The sequence below is a fragment of the Carcharhinus amblyrhynchos genome, chromosome 5 (assembly GCF_965287045.1).
Source record: "Carcharhinus amblyrhynchos chromosome 5, sCarAmb.v2.hapA, whole genome shotgun sequence".
Lineage (NCBI taxonomy): Eukaryota > Metazoa > Chordata > Chondrichthyes > Carcharhiniformes > Carcharhinidae > Carcharhinus > Carcharhinus amblyrhynchos.
Window position 1 is genome coordinate 94686754 of NC_137328.1, and position 16910 is coordinate 94703663.

The following is a 16910-nucleotide window of genomic DNA, read 5'->3' on the forward strand; positions in this document are numbered from 1 at the left end:
GAGGAAATAACATGTTCAAACATTCCGGAAACATCTGACAAGGACAAAAATAAATTACACACTGACTGTGCGCACTGCAAATATAGAGTTCAAACTTTGGCTAGAGCCATTGCAATGCTAGGAGCAAAGCAACAACAGATCAGACAATTCAAACTGTACTTTATTAGGAAAGACAGCAACAAAACTAGGAGTTATATAATACACTGGAACTTGCTGGGAAGGTGAGTGACGGCATAGCGCATTAAAGATGAAGGTGCACGGTTTAAACAACAGACTTACTGAGGTATTTATTGACTTTTTAAATCAAATTTCCATGAAGTCCATCCCCCGACCCCACCCCCCGCCCTATCCCCATAAATTCATGGTGAATCAATGGCCAATCGACCTAGTCTACACATTTTTGGACACTAAAGGCCAGTCCATCTAACCTGCATATCTTTGGAGTGTGGGAGGAAACCAGAGCCCACGGAGGAAATCCACGCAGACATGGGGAGAACATGAAAACTCCATACAGTTATCCAAGACCGGAACGGAACCTGGGTCTCTAGTGCTGTGTGTGAAGCAGCAGTGCTAACCACTGTGCACTCTCAAATACTCGTGTTTAAAATGTACAAGAGGAAACAGCATTGTCCGAATACGATTTAATTTTATTATTTTCATAATGGCATTTGGAATACATAATCACAAACAAGAACTCAATTCATACGTAATCCCTGTAGGCCAGTAAAGCTAAAGACCGAGATTACACTGTCCCATTGCATGCTTTGCAAGCAGGAAGAGCTCACAATTACTGCACAATAATAACATTAAAATCTCTCTCAAAATAAAAGCTCGCCATTGAGTTTAATTATACACATATTTGCAGTAACTGTATAAATATGATAAGAACACTCTGCCGCTGATCTGATACAGCCTTATTCCCTATGAGTTCTTGAGCAAGATTAGCTCTGACAGAAAAGAAGCCAATGACCAGTTTGCAGCAGAGCCCCTAAGCTCACAGCGCGATCCAAAGCAAGACATTCGAGCAGCAACAATAATAGAAACAGATGAACATTGTCAGAGAAAGAACACCATCATACTGTTTGCAAAGCCAGCAAGTGGTGAAAACTAAACCTGGCAAGAGAAACAAATTCATCAGTGAACAGAGGTTAAAAACTTTAAAAATAGCAACAGTGCCTGAACTGACAAGTTCAAGCCACTCAGCACATGGTAATAAAGCTGATGTTTCCAAAATATTTCATGTACAAATAATAAAAATTGCACCAATCATTTAAAATTTTAGGTTGCAACAATTTACCTTTAGAAATCTGGGTCTCTATTGGAATCACTGAATGGTTATAGCAAAGGAGGCCATTCAGCCAGCCATAACCATGGCAGCTCAGAGAGGGAGTTCCTGTACATTCCAATTGATTCTGAAAAGTTCAAAGGTGTCCATTATAGATAATATGAACACAGGAAATAGAAGCAGTAACCGATCGAGGCAGCATGGTGGCACAATGGTTACCACTACTGCCTCAGAGCACCAGGGACCCAGGTTCGATTCCCAGCTTGGGTCACTGTCTGTGTGGAGTCTGCACATTCTCCCCATGTCTGCATGGGTTTCCTCCGGTTTCCTCCCACAGTCCAAAGATGTGCAAGTTAGGTTGATTGGCCATGCTAAGTTGCACCTTAGTGTCAGGAAGATTAGGAGGGTAAATACGTGGGTTTATGGGGATAGGACCTGGGTAGGATTGGGGTCGGTGCAGACTCAATGGGCTGAATGGCCTCCTTCTGCACTGTAGGGATTCTATGATTCTATAATCTATGAACTGTACTAGCCATATAAATATTTTGCCAGCAGATCAGATCAGAGGCTAGGAATCCTGTTGAGAATAACTCACCACCTGACTCCCCAATGCCTGTCCACCATCTACAAAACGCAAGTCAGGGGTGTGAGGGAATACTTCCCACTTGCCTGGATGAGTGCAGCTCCAAGAAGCACAATGCATCCAGGATAAAGCAGCCAGCTTAATTGACGCCCCATCTAAAAACATTCACTCCACCACCAACAGACAGTTGTCAAGTTCACTCGGTCATGTGACCTGGTCTGAGATTTTCTAAGCACCGAAGTGAATTATACTGTTTCGGAAATGTGCATCTTTCAACAACCCAAATTTATGCTTATGTCATCAATTTGATCATTCTTTTGCCGGTAACTTGTGCAAAGCATGGTAAATGTTAATCTTTTTGTGTAAAATGTCCTAGAAAGCTTCTAAAAAGCCACCAGGAGATGGATGCCAATTCCAACAGGGTTTACAACTCTGCAGACCCAGGTCTCAGCCATTGGAGACTGAATAAGCCATCTCTGGGTACCATGGTACTGATGATGCAGAGGATGCAATGTCATCTGCTTCTCCCATGCACGTTAACAGCACAGCTACATCTAGGCCAGAGATGGACTGAATTTAGAACTGGCAGCCATCTTCTGGTGAACAACAGACGTGACACAACAGTTGAAGAAAGCTGTCACAACTGAGTTCATGGAACAGACCCCCAATGAGCACCACACTGATGACAAGCCTCTGGCCATGGCCATAAGAACCTTTCCAGAAGTGCAGCTGGGGGTCACAGAGTGGAAATGCAAGAGATCATGTGCAGCTTTCCACAGAGAAATCATTGCATGTTATGAGTTCTGCCACGTCTCAGCCATGTGAGCGCATGGCTCCCTCCAAGGGAGGGCTGGACAGCCATTTGGAGCAATCAACTCATACGTGCCCAGATTTGAACTCAGTCACTCTAGCGATTGACTCCAGGCAGCAGTGGTTAAGCAAAAATGGGAATGAGCTGCCTTGACATCTCTCCAGCAGCCAGGAGGTGCGACAGTCACCCAGATGGAAGAGGAGCATGCACTAGCTGCCCCAGGTCCTTCCTCCGTGAGTGTCATCAGCGGCAGAGTGGTTAGCATTGCTGCCTCTCAGCATCAGGGATCTGGGTTCAATTCCAGCCTTGGTTACTGCTGGTGTGGAGTTTGCACATTCTCCCCATGTCTGTGTGGGTTCCCTCCCACAATCCAAAGATGTGCAACTTAGGTGGATTGGCCATGGTAAATTGCCCCTTAGTGCCCCAAGATGTATACATTGGGGGATTAACAGGGTAAATTCATGGAGTTACAAGGATAAAGGATAAAGGATAAAAGGAACTCTGTCAGAGCGTGTGTAAACGTGATGGACTGAATGGCCTCCTTCTGCACTGTAGGGATTCTAGGATCTCATTCTCCCCTCTGCCATTGACCCCTTTGTCCCAGTAAGCACGATCAAGGAGGTTGCCTCTGTACCCCTGCGGGACACCCCAAGTAGGCCGGAGAGGATAAAAGCCAAAGTTACTGCAGCCATCGGAACATCACATTCAACAGCACTACAGCTGCTGATATTGGGTTGGCACCAAAATATAATGGCAGGAAGGGAAAGCTCAAGAATTTTTGACAGTACAAAGATGGCTTGGGTGCTTTTATAAAATTCACTGTCTCATATAAATAGCACATAGTATATTATTCCAGTGTATTCATGTACGTATCATTATCCTTTTTAGATTCTTGATTAGGCAGAGGTCTAACTACACACATGCCTCATTGTTGGCAATCACTGATGACTGCAGGGAAATTTAGACATTTCCTTTATAGAGTAGGAGACTATGATGTGTGTTTGTCATCAGTCTTCATTCAATGTCCACGTGTGTATATTGAGATGATCAATGTGGCACTGCCATCATTGAGGAGATACACCTTTCTGTTGCCTCTTAGTTTTCCTGTTTGTTGTTTAATCATCCATCATCATGAGTTTTGATCTGCTCCACTGCTTACAGGATGACTGGGATCTGTCTATCAGATGCTGCTCCCACTGGCTAACATGCATGTAATCCTGTTGTTGCTTCAGCAGCTTGACAATGGGGACGAAGTAGAAATGGGCAAGTGCTTCAAGTTTTTAGGTGGCCAGATCACCAACCACCTGTCCTGGGCTTCCCATGCCAATGCTATAGTTACGGCCACCCAAAACCTCTACTTTCTCAGGAGACTAAGGAAATTTGGCATGTCTGTTACAACTTTCAATTCAGCAACTTTTACAGATACAGCATAGAAAGCATTCTTTCTGGTTACTCTGTCGACACTTCCGCTGCCTCGGCATAACTAAGAACCCCACACATCCTGGACATTCTCTCTTCCACCTTCTTCCATCTGGAAAAAGATACAAAAGCCTGAGGTCACATATCAACCGACTCAAGAGCAGCTTCTTCCCTGCTGCTGCCATTAGACTTTTGAATGAACTTGCCTTACATTAAGTTGATCTTTCTCTACACCATAGCTATGACTGCACTCTCTCACTTCTTTCTCCATGAACAATATGTTTTGTTTGTATAGTGCGCAAGAACAATACTTTTCATCAAATCAAGAAACGACAAAGGGTTGTGAACGAAGCCCAGTCCATCACACAGACCAGCCTCTCATCCATTGAATCTGTCTACACTTCCTGCTGCCTCAGAAAAGCAGCCAGCATAATCAAGGACTCCATGCACACCAGACATGTTCTCTTCCACCTTATTCCATCAGGAAAAAGATACACGTACCAACCGACTCAAAAACAGCTTCTTCCCTGCTGCCATTAGACCTTTGAATGGACATACCTCGCATTAAGTTGATTTTTCTCTACACCCTAGCAATGACTGTAACACTACATTCCGCACTCTCTCCTTTCTTTCTCTATGAGTGGTATGCTTTGTCTGTATAGCGCACAAGAAACAATACTTTTCACTGTATGCTAAATCAAATCGCTTTTTTAGCTATGCCTCCTGCTGCACCTGGTATGTTCTCCTCCAGTGTCACTGAATGAGGGTTTGGTCCCCTCTCTTGATGGTTAATGGCAGAGTGAAGGATATGCCAGGACATGAGGATACAGATTGTGGTGAAATGGAATTCTGTTGTTGCTGATATCCCAGGGTATCTAATGGCTGCCCAGTTTAGAGCTGCTAAACGTGTTCTGAATCTTCTTCTCCCCTTGGCAATCCCTCAGGATCGAGGATGATTTGGTTTGACTGCGGAGAGATGAATTCTCCGGTGGTTGAGCAGTCTGATCCCGGAGCCACAGACTGTGTCACAGGTTTGGCAGGTGGTGTTTTATAAAGTGGTTTGGTGGGACGCTCTGGATTCTGCGCCCTCTTTCCACCATTTACACTTTGCCTGTGTGTACTCCACCTGGTGATGCTTGAGGTGACTGGCACCTTCGCGGATGCTTCTTCTCCAGTTTGAGCGTTCTAAGGCAAGCGATTCCAAAACGTGTCCAAAAAAAATGAAAGTTAGGTCGATTGGTCATACTAAACTGCCCCTTAGTGTCCTAAAATATACAGGTTGGGGGATTAGCGAGGTAAGTATGTGGGTTTGCAAGGAAAGCCTGGGTATGAGTCAGTGCAGACTTGATGGGCCAAATGGCCTCCTTCTGCACTGCAGTGATTCCCATGTGTCGATGAAGATATTGCATTTATTGAGGGAGGCTTTCAGAGAGTTGTTGTGGCATTTCCTCTGTTCTTCTAGTGACCACTTGCCATTGCATAGCTTGGAGTCTTGTGTCAGGCATGTGGACAGTGTGGCCTGCCCATCGCAGCTGGTCGAGCATGACCAATGTCTCAGTTATGGGGATATTGGCCTGGGAGAGGGCACTCACATTGATGCCCCTATCCTGCCAATGGATTTGCAGGATTTTGAGGAGGCATTGTTGGTAATATTACTTCAGGGATTTGCGGAGTCGCCTGTACAGTGTCCATGTTTCTGGTGCATACAGCAGGCATGATGTGGATATGCCGGCGTTGGACAGGGGTAAACACAGTAAAAAGTCTGACAATACCAGGTTTAAGTCCAACCGATTTATTTGATAGTAAAAACTCGCAAGCTTTCGGGGTTTGTCCCTTCATCAGGTGAACGTCAGGCTTTTTACTGTGCATACAGCAGGGCCAGGACCACGACTGCTCTATGAACTTGGAGCTGGATTTGAGGTCTCAGGCTTCAAGCACTCTGTTCCTCAGACATCCAAGGACTGCACTGAAGCATTGGAGTCATCTGCATACTGCAGCTCGCTTCACTGCCTCTCCCCGCAATGTTTCTCTTTTGGAATCTATTGCATTTCGGCAGTCCCACACAACACAATGGAGAATGTCCTTCATGTGAAGATGAATGTAATTGCTGCAGCAAGTATGCTGTTTTCAAAAGGTTTTGGCCTTGCTACAAACTCCATTCCCTAGCTACCAACTTCATCATTCTTGCTGGCAACTGCCTGAGAACAGGCCAGACTGTTTGCAAGCTTTGTATTTTGTTTGATGAGCTTCCAACCACTATTTGTACTACTATCATAAAATGGCCTTTTCCAACCTCCTTAATGTGGCCTGAGTTCTCAGCTCATCTGCTGCTGAAACCTTTGTTGTAGCTGAACATAACCATTTCAGTGCATGTCTCCTACATGCTATCCTCTGTGAACTCAAGGACATCCAGAACTCTGCTGCTCATGTCCTCATTCAAACCTATCACTTCTGTGCTCATGGATCTATATTGGCTTCCAGTCAAGCAAAGTCTGGATTTTAATATTTTTGTTCTTCTTTTCAAATCTCTGTTATCTCACTTCTCACCAGTTACGTTATCCTTTCCAGTTCCAGAAACAACCAAGGTATCTACTCTCATCTAATTCTTGCCTCTTGCCAATTTTAATTTGTTCCACACTTGGTGGCCTTCAGTTGCCAATGTCCTAAACTCTGGAATCTCTTCCATAAACGTTGTCTCCTGTCCAGCTTCCTTTCCTCTTTCAAGGCACTCCTTAAAATCGCTCTCTTCGACCATGCTTATGGTCTTCTGATCTAATGTCTCCACATGTGGCTCAATGTGGTGCCTTGTTTTGCAATGCCCCCATGAAGCACATCGCAGTTTGTGTCCTTCAGAAGTGTGTCAGCTTGGTCATTAGTCCTATAACAAGGCACTCCGGGTGATGGGCATTCTCACTCCCCCACCCAGAGTGCATTCTGTGCTCTTGCCACCCTCTGCACGTCTTTCAATTTGTGGTGGAAAATCACCACTTTATCAGTTGAGGGAGGGCAGCAAGTGGTTTTCTTGCCACATTTGAGCTGATGACGTGACATTTCATGAAATCTGGGATTGCTGTTGAGAACCGCCAAGATCAGTCTAGCCTGGCCGTACGTTACTTCACAGCAAGAAGTCTCACAACACCAGGTTAAAGTCCAACCGTTACTTAACACCACCTCTGGTGGGTCAAGCCAAGGCCTGGTGTAAAACTGTCTTTTGGTGCTCTTTTGAAGGGAGGATTGTGTGAGGAAATAGTAGGAATAGAGTTGACTGCAAGGCTATACCTGGCCCTCCAGCATTTTCCTCCACCCATCTCCTACAGCAGTTAGCACTGCTGCCACACAGTGCCAGAGACCCGAGTTCAATTCCCAACTTGGGTCACTGTCTGTGCAGAGTTTGCACATTTTCCCCGTGTCTGCGTGGGTTTCCTCCGGGTGCTCCAGTTTTCTCCCACAGTCCAAAACGACGTGTTGGTTAGGTGCATGGCCATGCTAAATTCTCCCTCAGTGTACTCAAACAAGCGCCGGACTGTGGCGGCTAGGGGATTTTCATAATAACTTCATTGCAGTGTTAATGTAAGCCTACTTGTGACACCAATAAATAAACATTAAAAACTTAAAAGGCTTCCTGGGAATGTTGCAAGGCCCAAAATTTTTCCCTGTAATTAGATGAGCTGCTGCAAGGGGCAAGATAAGTGCCACAATTCTCTGCTAGTGTTGAACTGGGGTGCAAGACCCAGTTTTGGATAAACCTGTAGCTTCGAACATCTGCTTGACTTTCTCCACTATTCCTAGAGGATTACATTTCTCAAAATTTCTGCTCCGAAAATGGAACTGGCATCATGGATATTTCATGACTAATTCCAGTCTTAACAACAACATCACGAGCATTAGAAACCCTTACTTTAATCATTATTTGTAATTGTTATTATTTAAACAATGAAGCCAATTTAGAACATTTATCTTTTTATATAACCTTCCTGTGTACTTGCCACATCCCTCATCATGGTGTGCGTCAGTGCTTTTGAACATTTAAATCTTTCACCACAGCTACCTGGTACAAATCAAGCTCCTGGGATTTCCACTTATGTCCACAAAGGAATATAAACTTAAATTCATAATTAATCTGAATGTTCTGATAATTTACCTACTTAATGCGTGCTGGGATACAAACTGCGCCAATTTAAGAGGGGAAGTCTAAAGGTTACAGTAAAGCCTATTGTCAGAAATTTGAAACATTTGAAATTAACTTTTTGAATCTTCTGTAACAAAAGCACTGAAACTGGTTGTAATTATTTTTCTCTAACTTTTTACCTTGGGTTTGGTTGAAGGCCACACTCTCATACATTCATTCTTTTTCTCTCCCTCTCTGACTTGCTTGTCAAAGAATGAGCATTTTGGACAACTGAGTTAAAGTTAATTTACCTGCAGTCAACTGGCAGCACTACACTCACCTCACATCTATCTAATCATTGCCAGGGAATCACTTGAAATAGCTTCTCCTTCCTCTCCCACATTGTTACCTGGTGGTTCTGAAAGATCTATCCTTGAACCTTCCTATTGTTATGGCTCAGATTAGAAACTTCAAACTGTTTTATGAAGCCCATAAGTTTTGCATCTTAAATTTGGCCAGGATAAGCATGAGATGCTTCACTTCAGATATGATTCAAATGACCAAGTAGGGAGCTTTTATCAAACAAAGTTCATTTAAGAATATAGTTAACATGTATAGTAAGAAAATTAGCAAGAACTTTTACCAATTACAAACAAGAAACAAAACAATCACTATAATGTATAGCTCTTAATGAATATCTCTAATGTGTTCCAATTAAAGCCAAAATCCAATAAACAAAACCCTTTAAGCACTGCACAGGCTAAAGCTCACATAATACTGGAATCCAGTTCCTTGGATTTAATGCCGATTTCAAATGATCTTGAAAACTCAGCAGCTTGTAGTCTTCAAAACACAATAACATAGATTTTTTACTGGAGGATGGCAAACAAGATGTGCTTTCAGCTAACTGGTAAAACTTTAAAAACAAAAAGAGAGAGACTACTTTCAGCAATGCTCCTAACACTACAGCCAAAACAAAACTAAAAGCAATCCTGGTCACCTGACCAGCACGGTTTTTTTTCTCTCTCTCCTCCCATCAACGACATCACGTAAGGCTGTGAGCTGCAGTGATCATGATTTTAAAAAACATCTCTTAAAGGGACACTAACGTCACACTATTTCTCATTAGCACACTGCCCCTTGGCAACATCATCCAAACTGTAATGTGTAAACTAATGGCACCCAACTCTACCTCGCCACCCCTTCACTCAATTCCTCCACGACTGTTCAAACATCAGACAGCCTGACCAACACCCAGAGCTGGAGGAGCAGAAATTTCCTCCAATTAAACATGGGGAAGAATGTAGCTGTTAAGCTGAAATTTCATCTCTCATACTAAGTGTACCCGCACTGGGAGGCCTAAACAGGAGGAAAATGTGGCTGCAATTTTAAACTCAGCCGCCCATTCCTGATGCTGTCATCTTCCCAGGGCGGGATGGTGGCAGGTCGCGACTGACATTAGCATAAGGTGACGTCAGGATCACCGTTTGAATGCTTGCTGCATTCACCGACATTGGTGCTTTTGTTGAGGCAGATGGGTTCCTGAAGGCAGTGTGAGCTAGGACAGGCGAGTCAGTTTGTGATCCTTGGGTGAATGCTTGCTGTGGAGTCAGGAATTTTTTGACAAGTAAGTTTAAAAGACCTTGTCAACTTCAAATGTCATAACGGAATGTTTCTAATGCTGTGATTGATCAAAGGTCTTTGCTTTTTTAAAAAGGTAAGTGATCATTAAATTGACCAGCATCATGCAAGTGTTCACATACATCTTAGCACTTTATCCAGTGGATACAGTCCTCTTGTGTATTGGGAATCTCATTTAAATAGGTCATCAGGCCATGGTAGTTTGAGAGTTTTACATTGATTTGAAGTCTAGAGATCTGTTGAGACTTTGAAAGCAGAACTGACTTTTTTGATTGAAACTCCATTGAGTTGGAAAATAAAAGGAGCAGAGGTCGGATAACGACCATAATTGTCCGTAAATTTCTCACAGTGGCGATCAGTAGTGGATTGCCACTCCAAGGTGACTTACCTGTGTCTAAAGCAGAAAGCCACTATCTCGCCTGGCCTTCCTGACATAGGCCTGGTGAGACCGAGGTGAAGCATGTCTATGACTCAAGCGGTAAAGTAAAAAGGAGCTGAGTGAAGGAGGACGCGCTTCCTGACATGCCCAACTGTGACCTTTAAACTCAACTATCCTCAAATAACAATACAAAGCTGATCCTATCCAAAAATGCCAGGCCAGGAGAGAAAAAGACTTCTACCACCAAAATAGAGTAGTTGTTGCTCTTCACATGGACACAGTACTGCAAGCAAGGTGACAAGGGAGGAAATTCCAAGCCAATGTTTTTCATCACCATCATCAACAATCCAGTCAACATCAAGGTATGAGCATGATTCCAGGACAAAACCTAGAATTCAACAAGTTTCACAAAAACCCAAAGCAGCTCAGGATCCCTGGCATTGTCCCGCTTGGTAAGAAGTCTCACAACACCAGGTTAAAGTGCAACAAGTTTATTTGATAGTAAACCCACAAGCTTTCAGGGTTTGCCCCTTCGTCAGGTGAGTGGATAGCTCTGGTCCCAAACAGAACATATAAAGCCACACACTCAGTTTACAGAATACTGATTAGAACGTGAGTCTTTACAGCTAATCAATTCTTAAAGGTGCAGACAATGTGAGTGGAGAAAGCATTAAGCATAGGTTAAAAGAGGTGTATCGTCTTCATACAGGACAGTAAGTGAGATGTTGCAAACCCAGGCAAGTCATGGTGGTTACAGATAGTGCGACATGAACCCAAGATCCCGGGTGAGGCCATCCTCATGTGTGCAGAACTTGGCTATCGGTTTCTGCTCAGCAACTCTGCGCTGTCATATGTCGTGAAGGCCACCTTGGAGAACGCTCACCCAAAGATCAGAGGCCGAATGCCCTTGACCGCTGAAGTGCTTGCCAACAGGAAGAGAACAGTCTTGCCTGGTGAGTGTCGAGCGGTGTTCATTCATCCATTGTCGTAGCACCTGCACGGTCTCCCCAGTGTACCATGCCTCGGGACATCCTTTCCTGCAGTGTATCAGGTACACAATGTTGGCCGAGTTGCAAGAAAATGTACCATGTACCTGGTGGATGGTGTTCTCACATGAGATGATGGCATCCGTGTCGATGATCCGGCATGTCTTGCCGAGATTGCTGTGGCAGGGTTGTGTGGTATTGTGGCCACTGTTCTCCTGAAGGCTGGGTAGTTTGCTGCGGACAATGGTCTGTTTGAGGTTGTGTGGTTTTTTGAAGGCAAGAAGTGAGGAGTGTGGGGATGGCCCTGGTGAAATGTTCGTCTTCATCAATGACATGTTGAAGACTCCGGAGAAGACATCGTAGCAGCCTTTGTTAATTCAACTAAACAACCACCAAGTAGACACACTGGGACTACCATTTCCCAAGCAGTGTTTCTGACCACGAAAAGGGGCAAACTTGGAGCTACAAAATTGTTTTACAAAAAAAAACAGGCCCAAGTGATAGATAATTTGCTGAATGACGCAACCAGTTATGGCTTGTTATCAAGTAGATTGCATAATGCAAATCTCTGCGTTATCAACAAAATAAACAAAAGTACAATTGTGGTGTTGTGATTCATTAGATCTTTTTTGATTTCTATTTCAGTTCTACTTAACTGTCTTTGCTCTATTTCCTTCAATCCCCTTACTTAACAACAGATCCCAGTTTTGAACATTACACCAATACATACGACATTTTGAAGGGAATAATTCCAATTTCTACTGTCCTCTGTGTGAAAAAGTGCTTCCTGGTTTCATTATAATCTTAAGTATTCTCCCATTAACGTGTTAAAAAGAAACTGCTGGCAGTTCTATCCTCAACAAGACAATTAGGACTTTTCAACTGATGTATTTGCCACGTTCATCTAGAGAACTCTCCATAACAAATAAAAAAAAGAGTTCCTACTAGGATTCTTCACAATAGGGTGGCATGGTGGCACAATGGTTAGCACTGCTGCCTCACAGCGCCAGGGATCTGGGTTCAAATTCTTGGCTTGGGTCACCGTCTGTGTGGAGTCTGCACGTTCTCCCCGTGTCTGCGTGGGTTTCCTCCCACAGTCCAAAAGACATGCTGGTTAGATGCATTGGCCACCATGTTAAATTCTACCACCACAGCGTACCCGAACAGGCACTGTCATTGTCCTGGTGTTGAATTATAAACTTTTGGAGTGTTTTGGGCTCCTTTATACCTGCTCTGACTTTGTTTCCTTACATGGATTTTTATGGCGCAAGTGCAAGTCACATTTAAATGGAAAAGCTTCTCCAAACATTTCTAAACATGATGTCCCTGATGTGCAGAAATTATTAAATGAGTTGAAAAGTTATATTCTGAAACTGAAAGAAAAAAATATATTATGTGGATCCACTGCTGTCCTTTAGGCTCCGATGATTTACATACACTTATGTTGATTTTAAAGACCAAGCATATTGTAATGAAATTAAGAATATACCTGGGCATAACTTCATATTCATAAAATGGGCCCATCATGGGCGGTATGGTGGCACAGTGGTTAGTATTGATGCCTCAGAACTCCAGGGACCTGGGTTCAATTCCGGCCTTGGGTCACTGTCCGTGTGGAGTTTGCACGTTCTCCCTGTGTCGGCGTGGGTTTACTCCAGGTGCTCCGGTTTCCTCCAACAGTCCAAAGATGTGCAGGCAAGTGGGGATGGCACAGTCGCACAATTATTAGAACTGCTGCCTTACAGCGTCAGGGACCCGGATTCAATTCTAGCCTCTGACAACTATGCAAGTTTGCACATTCTCCCTATGTCGGCGTGAGTTTCCTCCGGGAGCTCTATTTCCTTCCACAATCCAAAGATATGCAGATAGGTAGACTGGTCATGCTAAATTGTCCCATAGTATCCCAAGACTTGTAGGTTAGATGGATTTAGCCATTGGAAATGTGGAAGGTTACAGGGAAAGGATGGGGAAGAGGGGCTGGGTAAGATACTCCGTCATTGAGTCAATACAAACTTGATGGGCCGAATGACTTCTTCTGCACTGTAGGGATTCTATGATTCTATAGGTTCCCAGATTGTGTCCAAGGAAACCCCAGGACATGGAACAAAAACGCGCCTTAAAAAAGTGGTGATTCAACTGACCACCTTAACAGCAGCATAGTTTATGATTCTTTCACACGTCTTAGATAATGCTTCAAGGACAAAGGTTATCCTACTTTTCATAAAACTCGTCTGCTACTCCATTTTCGTATGGCCTCTTCCAAAATTGTACCCATATACATTATGACACATACACCTTAGTCCAGCTACTCTCCGATCATTACTAATGTGAGCTCATCGCATTGGTAGACACTGGTGCAATACTGAAGGGGATATGCACTGTCTGGGGTGGCTACCTTTCAGTGAATGATGCATTCGCCTACATAACAGAAATGCTTTCATTTGTCATGAGGATGTGCTTATGCGCTACATAAATTCCAGTCAATGGTTATGGTCAACATTGAGTTTGTTAAATAACCTGATAGTGGAAAGTGAACGAAAGCCAAAATGTTCCATTTCTAAACGGTAATAATAGAACTATTTCAACACATACCTTGAAATTTGTGTCCAGTCAGTTGGAATGATAGACAGCAGAGTGTTTTTGACTTCTATCAAAAACTGGAAGATAAAACAGGATTATTAGAAATGTTACAAGTAATTCAAATATACTGATGTTATTGCACAGTAGCACAATTATTGCATCTTTCCCTAATGGCACCATCATTTGGCCAGATTCATGTGGTTTCTGTACCACAACTTGTACTATTCACAGATCAGAGTCCTATTCACACGGACTAGCTGGATCTTCAATTCTCCTTTCAGAGAAACCTGCATGTATAGGTACACACACACAAAAATCTGTTCTAGCATTTAGAACTCGAACCACAGCATTTGAATTTATCCTAAGAATCATATTGGACTGGAAACATTAACTCTGTTTCTCTCTCCACAGTTGCTACCAGAACTGCTGAGTTCATCCTGAATTTTTTTATTTTTATTTCAGGTTTCCAGCATCTGCAGAGTTTTGCTTTCATCTGAATTTAGAATCATAGTGCAGAAAGAGGCCATTTGGCCCATCGAGTCTGAACCGAGCACAATACCAGCCAAGCCCTATCCCCAAAACCCCATCTATTCACCCTGCTAGTCCCCCTAACACTAAGGGGCAATTCAGCATGGCCAGTCCACCTAACTCGCACATCTTTGAAGTGTGGGAGGAAACCAGAGCACCCAGGGGAAACCCACGCAGACACGGGGACAACATGCAGGCTCCACACAGACTTGATTTGAACCCGGGTTCCCGGTGCTGTGAGGTAGCGATGCTAATCATTGTGCCGCCATCTGCCTGGTCATTTAAACTAATGGCAGCTAGTGTTAACAAAGGAAGTTCAAGAAGTTCTACGATCTCCTTAAATTTTGCAGGCACCATTCGAATCAATTTGATACATCATTGAAGTAACAATTCCAGTTTTAAAATTCAACATGATGTAGTGGTTCCTTTAAGATGGAGAGTGACGAAAGAGGCAAGGAAAACGACATTGGTTAAGGTTGAGGAAAATAATCCTGAAATAGAGGGTGGTGGATAAAGCACCACTGAGCTGCACAAACCAGAAGGCTCTCTTTAAAGTTCCATTATTATGAAATGGACAGTTACATGGCCCCTTCGCCATAAATTCTGCAACAGGAACACTAGCACAGTATGAAATAATATTAATCCACATCACATGTTGGTTTTAAAATTCTAGTGAAGTTCAGAAACAAGGCATGCTTTCTGGCCTTGGGGCCTGTGTTGTCTGTGCAATTGGATCAAGAAGTCATAACTGCACAGAAGTAGGCCACTCATCTCATCAAGTCCATGCCAGCTACCCCTCTCGCATTTCCCAGCACTATTCCCATAGCCAGGTAAGTTTATTTCCCTCAAGTGCCCATTCAATTTGCTGCAGAAATTATTCATCATCTCCACTTCCACTTGCACTGTGCTCACAGGTCATAAAAGCATAGAATCATAGTCATTCCACTTGTTGCAATAAAAAGGTCTTCCTCACATCCCATGCCAAAAACCTTAAAATGTGTCTTCTAGAACTGTTACAATCATCTAATACGAACAGCTTTTCTTTGTCTACCTTATCTAAGCCCATCCTAATCTTGTCCAAGAAGAAATCTGGAATTAAAAGCCTAAGGGCAACAATGAAACCATTGTCAATTCTTGTAAGGAATGCCCTTTTAGGGAAGGAAATCTGCCATCCCTCCCTGCTGGTTGACCTCGGAAATGGCTTTCCAAATCACTCAATTCAAGGTAAAGGCAAAACACTGAGGATGCTGGAAAATCTCATCAGGTCTGGCAGCATCTGTGAAGAGAGAATGGAGCCAATGTTTCGAGTCTGGATGATCTTTGTCAGAGCTCAAATTCAAGGATGGGCAATAAATGCTGGCATGATCAGTGACACTTCCATATCTTGAATGGATGAATAAAAATATTTGGGTCATTAAAGTCCTCTAGAGTTCTCTTGCAGCTATCCGCGATTTCCTCACAGATTTGCTCCTCTAACTTTCTCCCACTATTTGGAGGTCTATAGAACACTCCCAGTAGCGTGATCATCCCCTTTTTACTCTAACCAAATAGATCCTGCTACCATATCTTACCTAATTAGCATTGTTACCCCATCTTCCTTTAATTGGCCTCTAGCTTTTCTGAACTTCTGAAATCTTGAATATTAAGCACCCAGTCCTCAACATGCTAAAACCACATTTCTTTTACTACCACTGCATCATATTCGCACAAGTCTTTGTGCACGGAACTCACTAACCTTATTCACCAAACTTTGCGAATTTACGTACATTCGGTGTAAACCTGTGCTTTTAGTTACTCGTAGTCCTTTTCTGTCAGTTTTCTAATATGATGCTACTTCCTTCTTTAGTACTAGCGCAATATTTTCATTTACTTACTCTTCTAGTTTTACAATTACCTCGCCAATTTTATTTAAACCCTCCTCAACCCATGAGCATTACACATTTTGATTAATTTAGCTATTGTTAGCACACTTCTCTTAATCATAAACATAATAACAAACATTATGAACGTTTATTATAAAATGTTGTGAAAGACAACTACATTGAATATTTTAAAGAACATATTATAGAATGCTTTTAAGATGCGGCAGGGCACCATTTGGAACCAATTGAGCTCACACACATTCCAATCAGATATCAAGTCAGGCAGATTATCAGTGCTGGGGAAGACTTGGTAAATGACCAACCACTCCGACTCACCAATGGGAGCTGGGAGGGAATGGTGTGGATGGTCACTGAGGGATGAGATCTTTTTCCATTTTGTGACAAATGTCTCTGAAAGCCAATAGCGTAATCTGTAGGGTGGCCTGTACTCGCACACTGCCAACCTAGGGATGTCTCAATCATAGCTCTGCCAAACCCGCTGATTTTGAGGCAGGTAGCTCTACAGGGCCTGTATGTAGCATATCATATATTACTTCTGTGACTCTCTCAATAATTTGGCAATGGAACTTTTTTAAAAATTCATTCACAATACGTGGGCACCATTGGCAATGCCTATACACCACAGCAATTCAAGATTATGGTGCATCAATACCCTCTTAGGGGCAATTAGGGATGGACATTAATGGCCATATCCCATGAATGAATAA

At 43.1% G+C, this 16910-nt stretch overlaps 1 protein-coding gene across 1 annotated transcript in view; it reads right to left on the minus strand.

Moving 5' to 3' along the window:
- msh3 (mutS homolog 3 (E. coli)) overlaps positions 1-16910 on the minus strand; it is a 254211-nt gene that overhangs the window by 136853 nt on the left and 100448 nt on the right. The window contains exon 16 of the mRNA XM_080189206.1: positions 13805-13869. Within this exon, the coding sequence (XP_080045332.1) occupies positions 13805-13869 (65 nt within the window). The remainder of the gene's footprint in view (positions 1-13804; positions 13870-16910) is intronic.